At 41.1% G+C, this 18,062-nt stretch overlaps 1 protein-coding gene across 1 annotated transcript; it reads left to right on the plus strand.

Moving 5' to 3' along the window:
* The first annotated feature begins 610 nt into the window (after positions 1–610).
* LOC147438229 (cation/H(+) antiporter 18-like) lies at positions 611–4,340 on the plus strand. Its single transcript, XM_086487527.1, has 3 exons — positions 611–1,687; positions 1,894–2,895; positions 2,996–4,340. Exons 1-3 carry the CDS (start codon positions 1,493–1,495, stop codon positions 4,199–4,201), a joined length of 2,403 nt encoding a protein of 800 aa, XP_086343653.1. The 5' UTR covers positions 611–1,492; the 3' UTR covers positions 4,202–4,340.
* Positions 4,341–18,062: the final 13,722 nt, after the last annotated feature.

An 18,062-nucleotide genomic window follows, 5' to 3' on the forward strand; every position in this document is an offset into this window, starting at 1 on the left:
TGGAAACATAAGTTTCTCCGTTGATACTGAAAAAATGTTTGCTGATTTTCATGGTCGAAATTTGGGCTTTTTTTAAATTTTTTTAGAGAGTACATGAACTTTGAAACACACGCACACACCCTATATACAACGGCCTCACAAGTAGGGAGAGAGGCATCCCAACACGTATAGATCCTAGCAAATACGTATGAATTTTGGGCATTTTGCGTATGGATCCCAATAATTACCCAAGATTTTTCTAATAAATCCGAGCTGTCAAACTTATATGTCTTGATTTAGATGCATAAATACATCCATCGAGTACACGTCTACGTGTCACATTGGAAGGCTTCCTAGAAATTCTTGGCTGGCTGACGTAGGCTAAGGGCAAATCCAAGAGAAGTTGGAAAGGTGTTCTCGACACTGTCGCAATGAAATTGAAACTCAATGGGCAAAAGGGGCAATCCTCATCATTGATCAAGGGAAAGAGGGAGAGAGGTGGCCTTATTAATTTTGTTATGACCGGGTGGGGGCCTTGCGCGCCGACCCCTCTTGAACAGTGATCATGTGGAGGTTATAAATAAGTACCCGCCCTCATTCACAGGTAAGTCGAGAGCGTACACAATCACAAAATTCAGTCCAAAGGGTCTCTCTCTCTCTCTCTCTCTCTCTCTCTCTCTCACACACACACACACAGACACGTGGGTTTGTACTCTCTTTACAATTGCAAAGGCAAAAACATCAATACTCACACACACACACACACACACACACTCTCTCTCTCTCTCTCTCTCTCTCTCAAAAGACACACAATCAGATCACTACCCACAATCGCTCTTCCTATCTTTCTCTCTCTTACACACGCAAAACCCACAATCTCTCTCTCTCTCTCTCTCTCTCTCACACACACACACACACACACACACAAAACCCACAATCTCTCTCTCTCTCTCTCTCTCTCTCTCTCACTCAATGATCAGCTCACCTCCTACAAAACCATATATTGTCTCTGCCCCCCTTTGAAACCAGCCATACACGTCTTAGCCACCCACAACCACCTTACACCTAGCAGCATAAGCAGTGAGCAGCAGCACGTTAAAGCTTTTGCAATCAAGCTTGCTCACTTCTAAATTATAGATCATCCAAAACACATGCACCCATAAACAAACACAATCATAACATTATATAAGCTGCTGTTCTTGTATGCCTAGAGTTCGCCACCACGCTAAGAGTATATCCACCTGCACAATTGCTTAGGACAAAGCATCATTTTTAACTATTCTTTCAGCCCCCATCCTTGATCTCATCGGACATATCATTCATTCCTGCTCTTTGACTTTAGCTGTTGCATCCCTCATTTTGGCCATTATTATTGTCTCAGCTTACTTGGAATATTGCATACACAAGTGACCACCCTGCAAGCTCCTCTCTCTCTCTCTCTCTCTCACACACACTCTCTCCTCTCTCTGACACACACACACACACACCCCATTCCCTCACTCACTCAATCAAGATGGTTCACAATGCCACCGCCCCTTGCTTCCCTGTGCGCGAAGCAGTCTCCAATGGCGTTTTGCAAGGTGACAACCCACTCAAGTTTGCATTGCCCCTGCTCATCATCCAAACCACGGTCGTCCTTCTTGTCACCAGAACCATGGCTTGGCTCTTCAAACCGTTTCGGCAACCGAGAGTGCTCGCCGAAATAATTGTATGTACCTACACGGCATTGCAAAATAAATGATCAAGCTAGTTTCTGTCAAAAACCTGTACATAAAGCATGTATCAAAACGGTATTTTTGTAAAGAATGCATGTTGTACTTCACTACCTTCAAATCTACTTCAGCTTCCATACAGATCACAATGCATCTAGCTGAATTTCATTTGATTTTGATGTGTTTTTGTTGGAAATTGCAGGGAGGTGTCCTTCTTGGTCCTACTGGTTTAGGCAGAAGCAAAACCTACCTCAATGCTCTCTTCCCAAAAAGCAGCTTGACTCTCCTTGACACCATAGCCACCGTCGGTCTGCTCTTCTTCTTATTCATGGTTGGCCTGGAGCTTGACTTGAAAGAGATAAGAAAAAGTGGAAAGCTGGCCTTTCTGATAGCCATAGCCGGCATAGCTCTACCGTTCATGGGCGGAGTGGGCATAGCCAGCCTCATTCATGAAACCATGTCTGTCGGAGCAAAATTTGCCCCCTTGGTTGTTTTCATGGGAGTGCCCATATCCATCACTGCCTTCCCAGTGTTGATGAGGATAATGGCAGAAATCAAGCTTCTTAGCACAGACCTTGCAAAGATGGTCATTCCTGCTGCCGCTATTAATGATGTGTGTGCATGGATACTCCTCGCCATCGGAGTGGCTATATCTGGTCCCAGCGGAAGCCCCGTCACTCCCGCGTATGTACTTCTATGGGGTGCTGGTTTTGTTCTCTTCATGCTCTTCATTGTGAAAAGGGTCATGGAGAAGATAGCAGATAGAGTGAATGGAAGAGAGGATGTGAGTGAAATATGTGTATGTGTGACTATGATGGGTGTCTTGTTGGCCGCATTCTCGACTGATGCGATCGGCATACACCCGCTCTTTGGGGCCTTCGTCTTTGGCTTGATTGTGCCCAAGGAGGGGCATTTTGCACAAATGCTCATAGAGAAAATAGAAGACTTTGTGACAGTTCTTATGTTGCCTCTCTTCTTTGCTTCTAGTGGCTTGAAGACTAACCTTGGGACCATTAACAGTGCAAGGACGGTAGGCTTCCTTGTGCTTCTTGTGCTTAATGCTGCGGTCGGCAAGATATTGGGCACGGTGATGGTTGCATTGGCGATAAAGTTGCCGGTGCAAGAGGCCTTCGCACTTGGCTTCCTTATGAACACTAAAGGACTAGTTGAGCTCATTGTGCTGAACATTGGAAAGGACATTGGGGTATGCATGCACATTTTATCTCTCATCTCTTTGTTGTTCATTGCTAGTCCAATTATGGGATTTATAGCTCTTAACTATCTCACAAATCATTGTGGTGCAGGTCTTTGATGATCAAACATTTGCGGTCTTAGTACTCATGTGCTTGCTCTTGATGTTCTTCACTACGCCCGCAGTAAAAGCCTTGTACAAACCCGCAAGAGCCCCAGTGCCCTACACTCACCGCAAGCTTGAGGGCGTCAAGAAAGACCAGCTCCGCATTCTAGCATGCGTCCATGGCACACGAAGCATCCCCGCAATACTCAACCTGGTGGAAGCATGCAAGGGAGCCTCAAAGAAAAAACCATTGAAGCTCTTTGCCGTGCACATGGTCGAGCTAACTGAGAGGACATCCTCTATGCTGACCTTAAGCAGATCAAGGAAGCTGGATGGAAAGAAACATAGTGGCTCAGTGAATGGGGACAACATTCTTGTGGCATTTGAGGCATATGGGCGCATCGCGAAGGTGCCTGTAAGGCTTTTGAGCATCGTCTCTGAGCTCGACAACATGCATTATGATGTATGGAACAGTGCAGCAGAGAAGCGTGCCACGATCATCATTGTGCCATACAGCTCCCACCAAAAGGAGGATGGCACCATAGAGTATGTGAATCCGGAGTTTAGGGCGGTAAACCAAAGGGTGATGCAAAATGCACCGTGCTCGGTAGGGGTGTTGGTAGATAGAGGGCTATGGGGGGAGGAGCAGCTGATGGAGACAACAATTCCTCACAAGGTTGCTGTGCTCTTTTTTGGTGGGGCAGATGATAGGGAGGCTTTGGCGTTTGGGCTAAGGCTGGCAGAGCATCCGAATGTGACATTGTGGGTGCTAAGGCTGGTGCTAAATCCAGAGGGTTCTAGTGGGCAGTTAAGCCATAGTGCAATCAACATAGATGAGATACCATTAGATGAGGAGAAGCTTGATGAGGAGACCTTAGCCTTTGTCAAGCCATTCAAAGTGGAGGGGGAGGAGACCATCAAAAAGGGCCAATCTATTTACTATGAAGAGCACATGTATGAGAGCCCCATTGATCAATCAGTGTTAGCCATAGCTAAATCTGGAGGTTTTTCACTATTTCTGGTGGGGAGGGGCCACAATAGTAAGGATATAATAGGGGTACTGCCCACCACAACCCATCACCATGTGGAGAGGCAGCCTGAAAGCTCTGACTTGGGTCTTGTGGGGGATGCTCTTGCTAGTGCTTGCAGTGACCTAAAAGCTTCCATTCTTGTGATTAAGCAGCACAATTCCTCCAACAAATTGTACGAGTAGTAGGATCCACCAACCCCAAAAGTGCCTAGACTGGCAAAAGTGTCCCTCCACACTTTATCCGGCCAAAATGGCTTTCTCCCCCCAAATGCCTTTAGTGTGTGTAAACTTTGCAGAAGATATAAGCATGTAAACTTCCCCAGTTTTGTTATCTTCCCCAGTAATTTGTTGCTTCAAATTGTCTAACTTGCAACCATGAACAACTAACCACACCATCAATCTACCAAACTCACAATCCCTTTAGGCTTTGGTATGTACCCCACACCCCCAAGTTCTGTGGTTTACAAAAAATGACTAGATTTCTAGTGGAGACTTGTGGATTAAAGGGTTTATCCAACATGCATTATGCATTCCATGTAGTTAGGCTTGCCTTTTGGCACGGTAAGGTGGCATAAGGGGTTCTCTGAACATCAAATTCACAAGGACAATATTGCTCGCCCATCAAAACATGCACTAAAATTGCCTTAAAAAAAGGACACTTTCCAAAAGACTTCGATTTTTTTACTAGGACGATTTGCCCATCAAAGAAAGAAGGGCATGGTCACACGAGGCTTAGTTATCAGTTATTGGTAACTATGCTAACTATGCAAAGACAAAACATTAAATTAATAACTAAGCCTTTTGCATGGTCACGCTAGGCTTAGTTATTCATTCATCCTCCCAACTATGCCTTGAACTTGACAACTATGCCAAAATCGGCATAGCTACAAAGCTTAGGCTTAGTAACTCATTTAATGCTCCTTTCTACGTGTGACCAAGAATGAGGCTTAGTTATTTGTTCAAATAACTGATAACTAACCCTCGCGTGACCATTGCCTAAGTTGTATTCCCTAATCTTGCACCACATACATTTTGAAATCTTCAAGAAAGTTATTGTATAATTCATACCCTAACACTAGGCAACTTGCAAGGCATAAAAGTGTTCTATGAGAAATTTGATTACTTACCAAAGGTATGATTATCGGAATCCTTCATTGAAAATATTGTTATAATACGCTTATTGGTAAGCTTCCAAAGAAAATTGGGTTTGGGGTGGGGGGGGGGGGGGGGGGGGGGGGGGGGGGGTTTTGGTTTTGGGGGGTCCAATGTATAATCTTGTTAATATATCATGTGAGTTCAGTACGAAGGGTTTGATATTTTAAAATTTTAAGCAATTTAACAAAGATATGTTAGCAAGAGTGATTTTTTATCCATTTTCAAAAGGAACCCGTTAATTTATCAGAATAGAGGACCCGTTAACTCATCAAAAGATAACCCATTAGTTCTAAGTACCTTACGAATGCATGTTATATAGGGGGTTCTTAATAGTGGACCCCTTAGGAAAACCAATTTCAAAAGGAACCCGTTAATTTATCAGAATAGAGGACCCGTTAACTCATCAAAAGATAACCCATTAGTTCTAAGTACCTTACGAATGCATGTTATATAGGGGGTTCTTAATAGTGGACCCCTTAGGAAAACCAATTTTGCCGCTGTCTAAATTAAAGTGCATACCAAGTGGCAAGGACTTTAGAAACATTGCTTGATCACTATATAATCATGTTAATATATCATATGAGTTCAACAGGAAGGGTTTTATATTTTTGAAACTTTTAAGCAATTTTACAACGATATATCAACAAGAGGAGTTTTCTTATCTATTTTGAAGAAAAAAAAACTCATTAATTCATCAAAATAGAGGACAACATTTTAATAGACGGGTTTTTAAGTACCCTACGAACACATGCTATATCGAGAGGGTTCTTAATAGTGGACCCCCCAGGAAAACCAAATGTTGATTTTGCAAAAAAACAACAAATTGTCTAAATCAAGCCCATACCAAGGACTTTAGAAACATTGCTTTATCACTAGAGTATTATTTTGATAAACCTTCATAGCATGTCAATTACAAAATAGGGCAACTAAAGCCCCCAAAATAATTGCTTCGAAAATGAATTAAACAAAACAAAAATCTCATTTTGTTAGCCCATTACTAAGCTTTTTTTTTTTTTGCAAAACTCACAATTATGAATGTCATAGAGAAAATTACAGACCGGCTACAAGCTTATACCGAGCTTTGAGGTACTGAAATTACATCAAATTCAAGCTAACAAACTATTATCAAGAGCACTGTTAAGGGCTCGTCCGAATGGCACGAGTAAAAGTCACAACTCGAATGATTGGCTCAAGGCAATCCATTACCGATCTTTTCACGATGAAGTCAAAATAGGAGCTAAAAGTATGTTTTATTGATGGCACTTTGTCCTTCACACTCATACCTTATTATCAACAATGAAAAACATAAAAGTTCAAAATGCACTTACACTCTTGGTCTAGAGAGTTTGAACTAAATCAAACACACCCCAAAACATAAAAAGTGCCACAGTAGTAGAACTTTGGATACTTTTTTTATATTAAAAAAAACATAAACCCAAAAGATTATCCTAGAAAGCATAGAAGACAAAAACACAAAGAGAGAATCTTTAAAAAAAAATAACACAAATTCTGGGGTTTTGCACAAATTCTGGGACAAAACCCTTACTTTAGGATTCTATCTTGAAGTGTGGCCTAGAAGGGAAAATTTGGAAGTGGGTTCAAAGGACATGGAGAATAGGTTTCTTCACTATATCCACTCACTATTTTGACTTGAAAATTTATCTTTACATTTTTTATCATCCTTCGTGTCAATATAGACACATTCAAGAGAACACAATCAAATCCTTCAATTAACTTTACATTTTTATCATCCTTCGTGTTAATATACACACATTCAAGAGAACAGAATCTCATCCTTAAATTAGCTCAAATAGGTGTACCAATTTTTGAACCCATTTCACCTAATAATGGTATTGCCAAATGAAAATGACAATTCTATATTGTCCAATGTTTAGAATATTAGATACCATATAAAATCATGGAATATTGGAAATCAATCCTTTTTTTTTTTTTGCATGCAAGCCATAACTTGTAAAACGAACATGCCTTATTCATCTCATCATCCACATATGTTTAAAATTAGTAGAGATGTGCACTACAAAAAACCAAGCTAGAGTGAATTTCAAAGTGGTTGAAAAAAGAATTGAAACAATTGGAAAAAGCATAGCATTGGCCTCACATCCTAGGAATCGAAAGCCTCCTCCCTAGGCTACTTTCTCAAGTGGATCAATGGCTGCACATGGGAGGCAATCAAGTGCTCATCTATATCTATGGATAAAGACGCATGACCTGTAGTCAAAAAGATGTGAGTCTGGGTGGCATACCACAACTAGGCTCAGCGCACACACCTCCATGCCCACACTTTAGCTCCACAAAACAAGCCAAGAAGCTATGGATCCTCTGAAGTGGCCCTCTCCATGCCTTTCCTGAAGGGGACATGGCCAAAGACAAACTAGGTATGTGATGTCGCAGAAATAAATCAAGAGGTTGAATCATCAAGGTCTAGAAAAGTGGTCCACTCTTTGCAGTAGGTAGACTGACACCTCTTCTATGTGCCATGAAGAAAATAGGAGACTCTTTCATGGCATAGGAGACTCACACAAAAACACAACAACAAGATCATGGTAAAAGGCTTATAATGACCGACATTAACCCAAGTGCCATTGAAGAGAAAAATAATTATCACCTCATTGAGATCACTTGAAGATAGCCATAAGGACCTTGGTGCTAAACCATAATACAACGAGCAATCATCAAGTTTGACACACAACAATACTTCTCCACCCACGCAATAGCGCCACGTTTGCAAAAGAACTTCTAAGGACAAGCATTCTTTCAAAAACAAGGAACACTGGAATCATGCCATAATCAGTAACCATCTTGAGTTAGAAAGTATTAAAGCCAAAGAGTCAGGAAAGAGTTGCATATCTTGAAGTGTTGCTGGCCATATATGAGGCAAAGTATCTGAAGGTTTCCAAAAATGAGTGCAGGTAGCAAGACATCTAAGCCATGGTAATGTTTGTTATCTTGCGACACCTCCCTATATACTTAAAATTTTGACATTGAGCCCTACTTTTGTAATCGCAAACCCTTATACTAAAGGCCTTTTCCGATTTGGTCTCTTCTCTTTCAACTTGTATATGTGTTCCATTAATAATTCTCAATTCCAAGATTAACAAGTGCAAGAGTGCTCAACAGTTTACTTAAAAAGTATCTAAGAACTTTACAAGGTTTATTGTAAACACTCATGAAAACCATCTCTATACAAATACTAGATCATCAATCTCCTCCATGCCACCTCCAATCCATCTTATTGTCACTCCATCGTTCTTTAGCAATGATTTCATGGGTCTGAAACTGGTGGAAGTGGCCATGCACTGCTTTTGGTGAAATCTTTGATGGTGCATGAAAAACAAAGTTCCAAAATACATACACAAGCTCTTGTGTGCAATCAAGATTTAAGCAATTCTTAGGCTTGCAGTGCAAAAAATCATAGGCAAACTAATTGAGTTCGAGCTACCAATAGAGGTTGTGACTGATAACAATCGAGCTACCACATATTGGATATCCACCTTGTCTCTCCTCTATTCCTTCTACCATAGTGGATCAAAGTGCTTCTTGATTGCTTTAATGTTCCATTGATCTTCAAAGAAATCTTTCCTATTGGCAATATGTTGGTAAAAATCCTATCTACCCTCATCATCGAGAAGTAAATGCTAACGTACCCAGTTGGCGTCCCGCATGACCTTCTTGCTAGAGGACTTTTGGAATTTTGGTTCCAACACAAATGATGCCTTGTGTAAACTGTGCGTATGAATTTGCACCAAACGTCTTTCTACAGCTGCCATTTTGCAACATCTCTCTCACAAAAAATTGGTTAATTTTTTTGGTATTTTTTATTGCTTTAGACATCAAGCAGTGGACCAGGGTTTTACTTGCATAGCCCCCTTCAATTTATCCATGTATTTAGTCAACATCCTCTTTCTCTTGAAGTGCTTGAATTGGACTGCTTCAAAAAACTTTAGCAGCTTTTTAATGGCAAGGAACCAGTGCTTCAAGGAATCTCGCTTTACCTACCAATGGCCTATCAATTGCTTGATAACCACTAACGCATCACCTTTCACCACCAGCTTTGGAATGCCAAACTCCACGCATTGCTTCAGACCCAAATGAAGAGTGAGGTACGAGAGTTCTCCCTCATTATTGGTGTGGACATCTTCTAGATCGTAGGCTTTTGAGAAGATAACTTTGTCGTGTGGGTCCTGTATCACCGCACCAACTCCTTCTTTTTGTACTACTTTTGGATATGCACCATCAAACCACATGGTAAATTCTCCTTCTGAGTTTGGTTCCTCCCTAGCTTCACCTCGCACCACCCGTAGAGAAACTAGCAAATCAACACCCTTGTAGACTAAAATATATGCCAAGTGAGACCGACTAGTATGGTCAACCTTGAACTCAAACTTGAACTCCTTCAGCTCCAAAATCTACTTCATGATTTGCTTCACTGGCTTCAAATGTAGCACCACTTTCGGTAACAAATCTTTAGGCGTCAACACATAAAACTTACGCACAATGAGATGCACTTTGAACTTCCCGCATGCAAAAACTAAAGCCATCACCCACTGTTCCACTTTAGTGTAGGTTGTCTCCCTAGGACTTATCACCCTACTCCCAAAGTAGATAGGCTTGTAGCTTCTCTCTACTTTCTGCCACAACACCGCCCCAATAGCCACGGTACCTACCGTCAGACGTGATTTTTTAGTGAGTATTTTCCGACGAGCCCTTTTTTGAAATCCAACAAGCAGATTCCAAGAAGATTCTTTCTTCCTTTTCAACTTTATTATCTCTCTTGATCCTCCATCTCTCTCTCTCTCTCTCTCTCTCTCTCTCTCTCTCTCTCTCACACACACACACACACACACATACACAGGTGTGTGTGTGTGCTTTGCCGATGGTTGTATGTGTGTTAAAAAAAAGTGATAAATGGTTCTATCACTATACCACCCAAGATTCTTCTTCTTCTCCATCATTATCTCTCTCTCTCTCTCTCTCTCTCTCTCTCTCTCTCTCTCTCTCACACACACACACACACACACACACAAACATTCATAAATTATAAATCTCTCTCTTTGACTATCCTCTCACTCATACATGCAACTTGTCTTCTCAAATGTTGTGATATATGTTGGGAAACAAGACTAACCACCAACATGATAAGTGTCCTTCTATTTTGTCACAATTGTGAGCACTCGTACACATGCAACAAATCAATTTCAATGATTCACACTCCATAATAATAAAATTCAATTTTGAACAACATTTAAAGACTGCATTAAAAACACCACAAACTGATATTAAAAGTGTTTAAAGTACACAACTTAAAACAACAACTACAATAAGATAGATATTTAAAAGGGTTTGAAGTACACAACTTAAAACAACAACTACAATAAGATAGATATTGAGTAAATAATAGTACAATATGCTAATATGGTGTCAAGGCCTTATTTCTCCAACATTAGCGAGGAAAGGTGAGATCTAGTCGTCGTCGCCGTCGTCGTCGTCGTTGTTGTTGTTGTTGGTGGTGGTGGTGGTGGTTTTATTGTTGTTGTTGTTGTTGGATCCATTGGCTATTCCTTGCACAACAGTTTATGCCATCCACACTTCTATCCAAGCCTTCACATGTCGTTTAAAGGATGCACACTCCTGTGGGGTGCAAAAACCATGTTCCCCCATACTTGCATTGTTGGCTAGTGTGGCAAATTGATCGATATCCCCTTCAGTTGGATGTGCATTGAAATCAAGGTTTTGCATGGCACTTGTGGCCTTGCTGACTGCACACACAGAGTTTGTGTAGTTGTGTGCACTTTGTCCTATGCATACTGCATTCATAGCATATACACTATTGAGAATGTAATTGGCATGCACATTGTTGATGGGGTCAACACGAGGGGGGGGATTGAACACGCTGATCGCGTTGTCTGCGATTTCCCCTAGGCATGGAAAATATGTGAATGAGAGAAAATTCAAGGAATAACTTTAGAAAATAGATACTTGTCAAGTAAAACTAGAAGGGATAAGAGAGATCTTAGCAAATAGTAAAATCTGCAATCTCCTGACTCTTTATCAAATGGTCAATGGTTGGCTAGCACTTATCTCCATAAGTATAGTAGAATCCATAAAACAAGTGATGGGCCTAAGGATGAGATCAACCTATGAACGTGTGGTCAATAAAAAATGTGGCTTAGGATACCCCGATGGATGCTGGCTCTAAATCAATAGCATGGTATATAGAAATTTGAGACCCTATAATGGAATGGGTAGTCGGCTCTTTGTCGATAGCCAAATTTGCAATATGTGCGGTAGTGAAATGGACTAATGTCTCTTCAATAGCCAAATTTCCAACGTCCTTGATCTTTCAACATATGTGTCTTGAGCTCTCCCCACATCTATTCATAAAGGTATAGCTCAAATGAGCACTCGTCATGTTGTAGGCCTCTCCATAGGTCATGAACCTTGGTCTAGATCTTTGTAGCATGGGTATGGTCAAAGAAACTATAGGAGATCTATGAGGAAGTACTAGAGTGTGTGGTCTAGGAACCCAAATCTATCTATGTCCTCTAAAAAATCTCTATGCCTCTACTGGTTGTCTAAATGTGAGCCAACTATGGGATAAACCATCATGTATATTGTGGATTTCAATCCAAACTAGCATATCAGCACTAGACAATGGTCTAGTCTGTGTCACTATGCAAGGCACATAAACATATCTAGTGGCCCTAGGGTAGCTCTCTATGATGAGCTGTAGGATTGATGTGTAATTGATCTCTCATGGGTAGCAGCACTCTTGTGATTCACATGGATGGAGAGAGAGAGAGAGAGAGAGAGAGAGAGAGGGGGGGGGGGGGGGGGGGGGGGGGTTGGAGAGATAGGGGCGATTCACATGGGAAAAGAGAGAGATAGAGAGAGAGGGAGGGTGGGGGTCGGTCCCCACGGGGCTGGGAAGAGAGAGAGAGAGAGAGAGAGAGAGAGAGAGAGAGAGAGAGTTTCTTACTCTCAAGGTAAACATATTGAAAAGGGTCCTTCACTAGAGAGACTCAAGGAAAGAATTTCCTCTAGTACAGCACAAGTGATAAGAGTAATAAATGAGGCTACATCTGGAACACCCATATATAAGGCTCGCACCCCAGAAGGAGACAAAGAAACCGTTCGAAAAAAGCGAGGGCCATCAATTGTGATTGATGTTGAGGATGAATTGACACATAGGCCAGAGTGCAATGCAAAAACACAAGACCGCACAACACACGGAAGGCCAAGGACGATCATTTTCACAGAAGATTTTGGGGTAGTAGATGAGAGTGAGAATTCCAAAGAGAAGTCAAAGTTTGGTGTTTTGGAATGAAAGGTCGATGAAGCTATGTGAGAAATCAGAAGAACCCCTCTCGGTAGTCGTGTGACATGTAGTGGCACTCCCAATGGTGGAAAAAGATGTGGAAAAAATATTGTGGCATGTAGTAAAGGGACTCTGCACTATCCTTTGAGGGGTATAGAAAACATCCAAATGGGCTACTCAGACAATGGTTTTGGTTTTGTCCCAAACATGTTATTCATTTCTTTGTGGTGAATCATAATATAGAACCAAGGCCAGCTCCTCCTCGAACAACTTGGCCGGTTGATCTAGGAACAAATCTCACAGATGAAGAAGTTAAGGCACTACTTGAAGGAGGAGTTCAAGTGGAGACATTTGGAAAAGATTGAGAGTGAAACAACAATGCAAACTCCTCCCAGGGATGGAGGTGATTCTTCTTCTGCTTCAACAAAAGCAAGTAGTAATGGTTCAATACTAAGAAATGGCACAAGAGTCGAATTTCGGACTTCCATTTCAGAGGAGGCATCTAAGAAAATTGGTCTCGCTCTTTGTTTAAAGGCTACGGTGATTGAAGAGAAATGCATTGTAGACAAAGCACATGACGTCTTCAAGGTTGAACATCACGCAGTAGATGGACATGTGGGGGTGTATGAGGTGCACATCAAGGATGAGCCCTATTGCAGATGTGTTGCTTCATCAATAGGGTGGCCAAGAAAAAATCTTATTTGGCTTGCAAGCACTTGTACTTCATTTTCTTGAGAGTTCTTGGATTGAGCCAAAATGAAAACATGTTCATACATCAACCCGTGGTAAGAAAAGTACATGTCTACAATGCTCTAAGCTGTGAATGCACGAAGATTGTACAATTTTGTGACACATTTTTTGCCATGTATTGTAGTTGGAGCCTGGCGAAGTTGATATACATTGGGTAGGAATTGGACCTTTGGCAAAAATGTTTTGGATTATCTTGAGTCATAAATCTTTTAATCTCTCTTTTTGTTACCACTAATCTTGATGTAAATTGATTTAGATGTATACTTCTCCTAGAGAGAGAGAGAGAGAGAGAGAGAGAGAGAGGCCGAGGTCGAGGTCGACAAAGGATCAAGACAAAAGAGAGAGAAAGAGAGAGGCCGATGCTAGCAGAGGGTCAAGGGAGAGAAAAAAGGAGCAAAAGGCATGGTGATTACGATGTGGGATCAAGGTGTGTTTGCCAAGGAAAAAAATCAGAGAGAGAGAGAGAGAGAGAGAGACCGACATAGGATCAAGAGAGAGAATAAAGTTGAGAAGAGAGGAAAGAATCTTTTTGGAATCTCCTCGCCGAATTCCAAAAAAAACGCTCGCCAAAAAATATTTCCCCTACCGTCATGGCAATCTAGAAGTCATCCTCTCGGTTTGGAGGACACACCGTCGATAATTGACACAAAATCTCTTTCACTCTATCGAAAGCCTCTTGTGCTATTTCATCCATTGAAAGCCATGAAACTATTTAGGCCTCTTTTGAAGAGGATACATATATTGCAATAGCATCTAAAAAAACCATGACAAATATTTTAGCTTATGCACAAACGAGGCCAAAGCTTCAGCACTTGATGGAGGCTCCATCAAGATTAGAGCCTTAACCTTCTTCATATCAGCTTCTATTCCATTTTGCGACACCACATGTCCTAGCGAATCCATCCATAATTGAGTACCTTTCATTGCATGCCACTTGGTTTAAGATTTCATCCTGAAATAGAAAAGGATAGTAATTTTGATTGGTAGCCGCATTTCAATGGCTTGTAGTTGACACACACCCTCCATTTCCCATTCTTCTTTGGGATGATGAGACCATTGGAGAAACCCACTCTAACTCCTTCGCAGGGTATATGATACCTGCATCCAATAGCTTATTGATCTCCTACCACAAGGATTCTTTTTTAATCTCCCTTAGCCTTCACAACTTTTGCACCCTTATCTTGTACCCCTTCTTGATTACAATCTTGTGCTCTACACCCCTTGCCCCTCGCAAATCGTTGTACTCAATCACAAACAAATTTTGATAGGAAGCACACAACTGAACATATCTTTCCTTCTCTTGCTTGGTCAAGTCTTCACTCAAAATGTTGGCTACTTCCTCTGCACCTATGTCATAAACATGGGGTTGCACCTCCTCTTTTGCATAAGATCTCTCTATGGTGGCACCAAACAAATCAACAGCAATCTTCAACATGTCGTCCTTGCTTTCCTTATCTTCTACATCAGTGTAGCATTCATCATAAGCCGTCTTGATTTCATACTCATAGCTCGTCATCGTATCACCTTCATCTTTTGTTTCCATAGGATGGAATGGCTCTCCTTGGTCTTCAAATCTAGCACTATCTGTCTCCGTTTCTCCTTGTCAAGCAAGGTGGACACCCTGCTCTCCCAATCTTGTTTGGCCCCTATTGCCAAAATCACGGCTTTCCCAATATAATATGGTAAGCATTATCACCTGCTTTCATTACAAAAAATTCAATAAGGCATTCTATGCCCATCACCTTAACCTTCACGTCAAGCATCTAGTTTTAGCATGGTTGGCCATCCTCATGTGCACATTTGACTTGGCTAATGCTTTGACAATTGTTTTCCTCATAGTTGTTTTCCTCTTGACATATGCATACTCTCCACCATCTATATAACCATGCACTTGCATCCTCTTCTCAATGACCGCATCCACTCAACGTGGTTAAGTAGGAGCCACCATCTCATAGCTTGACATGCCCTGCTCAATCTTCTTTTAATCTTCTTACTCTTGGCCCGTGCAATTGCTATTGAACCGTTGTAATTCTTTGGGCTTTCAAAGTCCACATTTTCCCTCACGTTAGGATGTAGCACACCATGAACTTATCCTGTTGAAAGTAGTCACCATTACCCAATTGCATGGCTGCCACTAATTCTATCCAACATGCTTCAAAACAATCCCAAAAAAATTGAGAGAGAGATCTTCTTTATAGATCTATACGTGAGGACATGTACACAACTACCTCTCTATAGCTCAGGGCATTCAAAGCTATGAACCAATTTTCATAGTTGAGGAGAATCCACACGAGCGGATTGTCTCTTTTGATTTGTATATGCTTTCATTGCATATGCCAAACTAGGATAGAAAGATGTAGACTTTTTTGTTGGTGATGCATGATAAATCTAAGGTGATGCATGATACATGATATAGATCTCTCTCTCTCTCTCTCTCTCTCTCTCTCTCTCTCTCTCTCTCTCTCTCTCTCTCTCTCTCTCTCTCTTTGCGCTCTATGAAGGGGTGAAGGTCCAATATATATACCCCTCGCCCCCCACCTTGCTTCCGTCTACGAACTCATTGCTTGCCATGTGGCATCACTGGGTGAGGCTACCCTTCAGAGCTAAAAACCATCCACAAAATTTTGTAAGATCAAAAAAAAAATTCCCTCCTGCCTTCATATCTTTGCCACTTTCTGCTCCCACACCCAATGTCAAGTCGCAAAGCGCCATCAAAATCTGACAACCCAGACTCCAAACCCCTTGGCCCTTGCCACATTCCGAGCGTTCCAAGACCATAAATTGTTGTCGTGAAAACGAGCAAAAATCATCTTGCACCGTCTCCCTAGCAAATGCATCCAACTTGACTAGCCGTATCTTGGCAATCAAGAACCCGATGGTGGAGCCGTGAGTTCTTGCTGACTCCACATGTCATATACTACCTCCGTGAATGCTGGCAAGGCTGAGAAATCTCTAGATGGCATGCCTATTGCGGTGGTCAATTTGCCACACAACTAGCCCCCGCAAAATCTTCATCTAGCTATAACTTGGTCATCCAAGCTTCGATTGATGATCCAGAAAGATCGGTGTGATCCACAACTTGAGCACTTCACATCTACCCAGTGACATCATCTCTAACTACCTGTCTGCACATACCCACTTTGTCAAGGATCTGCAAAGCCTTCAAAGTGCCATAGCTTTCACTCCGCAACTCCGTTTGAGGAGCAGTCTGGATTGGCTCATAGAACATCCCAAATGCCACATTTGAAGGCATAGTCCTTGCACTTGGGTCACTTGGGTCTTCCACCCTGATTGCCCCATTTTGGGACCCTCCTAGCCTAAAAAACCACATCAAGAATACATCCCCACTCCTTGCCTACCCAAGACCTTCATACCTGCTTCAACACTCTAGCTTGCATGTGTTGGCACCCCTTTGATCCATGTAAACATGTAACTTTCTTGCAATTAAAAAACCCTCTTGATGAACTAACATGCTACAATAAAAATGGTTTATGGCAGAGCACCCCTCAAAAAACACCAAGAGACCTTAGAGACATAGTTCTATGTCAATATGGAGGTAAGAACCTTGCTTAAATATAGCCAAGCAATGCCAAGACTCATCATATAACCTGTCTTCACTAGGAGGTGAAAGTTGTTGGCTTAAACACAACTGGTGAGTTCCAAAGCATAACGACCATCTATGTGCACTTAGAACTAAGAGTGTTTCCTTGAAAACAACTAAGTAAACTCTAGAATATGCCTTAAACTATAGATAGATCCTAGGCAAGACAGTCATTTGATAACAACCAAGAGTCATTTGATAGCAGCCAAGAGAATCGAAATTATATGTAGTGTCCACTTGGTAGTAAGAAAAAATGTTCATGTAACAACCAAGAGAACTCCCTACGGCATGCCAAACCTACAATTAAGAGTAGGTGGTCAAACAATCAAGAGAGCACTTACTCCATTCTTGTTACATAAACATTCCTAAGGGGTCATGTCACTTTCCACTTGCATGCACCAAAGTCTTAAAAACGCACTTTCTATCCTACTCCCTACCATTCAAATATTTATATGATCTACTAACCCCCTACCTCCCTACCACTCAAATATTTATTAAAACGGCTATCCTACTCCCAACCTTCCTGCCACTCAAATAAAAGCACTACCATGTGAGCTAGACACAAAAGCTAATGCTTTAAACATTCAAAACATGCACAATATTATTTAGAGTAACAAAGAGGCATGTTGCCCATGTTTCTCTTTCTATTTCTATTGGTTAGTATAGGTTAGGCCAAAAGCCTTACACTTTGTGTGTCAAACACAACTACTCTAAATAGTAGAGATAATGGTTTACTAACAGCTCCAACTATCTTTTAGCATTAAAAATAGAAAGAGATAGGGTAAAAACTAAAGCTCTCATCTACTTTTTATAAATTATAAGCCAAAAGTCCAAATAAGAAGTTACCTATATTCTAGCGACATTTAGATAGCCAGAAGTCAAGCTTTTGAAAAAAATCACTTTGGTGATTTTTTATAAGTTTAGTACTCTAACTCTCACTCCTAGGGTTAATCTTGTAAATTTTAGAAAGTCAAGGATGGTATTGAGGTGGTAAGTACGACCTTTTTGTACGATATTATCGATCAATATAACTATTGACAATTGGTATTGATATCGATGGAGATCGTATCCATCGACTTTGTTTAAAATAGTGATGTGTTACCATAAAATACATTTTTATAATGGGATGAACATATAATACGACCATTATTCATGTATAAAAGATTTTTCAAATAATATATCATGCAAACTGTCCACTATTT

Source organism: Adiantum capillus-veneris, chromosome 17 (assembly GCF_014529385.1).
Source record: "Adiantum capillus-veneris isolate H3 chromosome 17, ASM1452938v2, whole genome shotgun sequence".
NCBI classification, from domain to species: Eukaryota; Viridiplantae; Streptophyta; class Polypodiopsida; order Polypodiales; family Pteridaceae; genus Adiantum; species Adiantum capillus-veneris.

What these genes read in the sequence shown, in the direction of transcription:
- LOC147438229 (XM_086487527.1), top strand. Translation starts at nt 1,493, where the DNA reads ATGGTTCACAATGCCACCGCCCCTTGCTTCCCTGTGCGCGAAGCAGTC. An exon ending in GAGTGCTCGCCGAAATAATT is followed by an intron (nt 1,688 to 1,893) that starts GTATGTACCTAC and finishes TGGAAATTGCAG; the next exon opens with GGAGGTGTCCTTCTTGGTCC. An exon ending in ACATTGGAAAGGACATTGGG is followed by an intron (nt 2,896 to 2,995) that starts GTATGCATGCAC and finishes ATTGTGGTGCAG; the next exon opens with GTCTTTGATGATCAAACATT.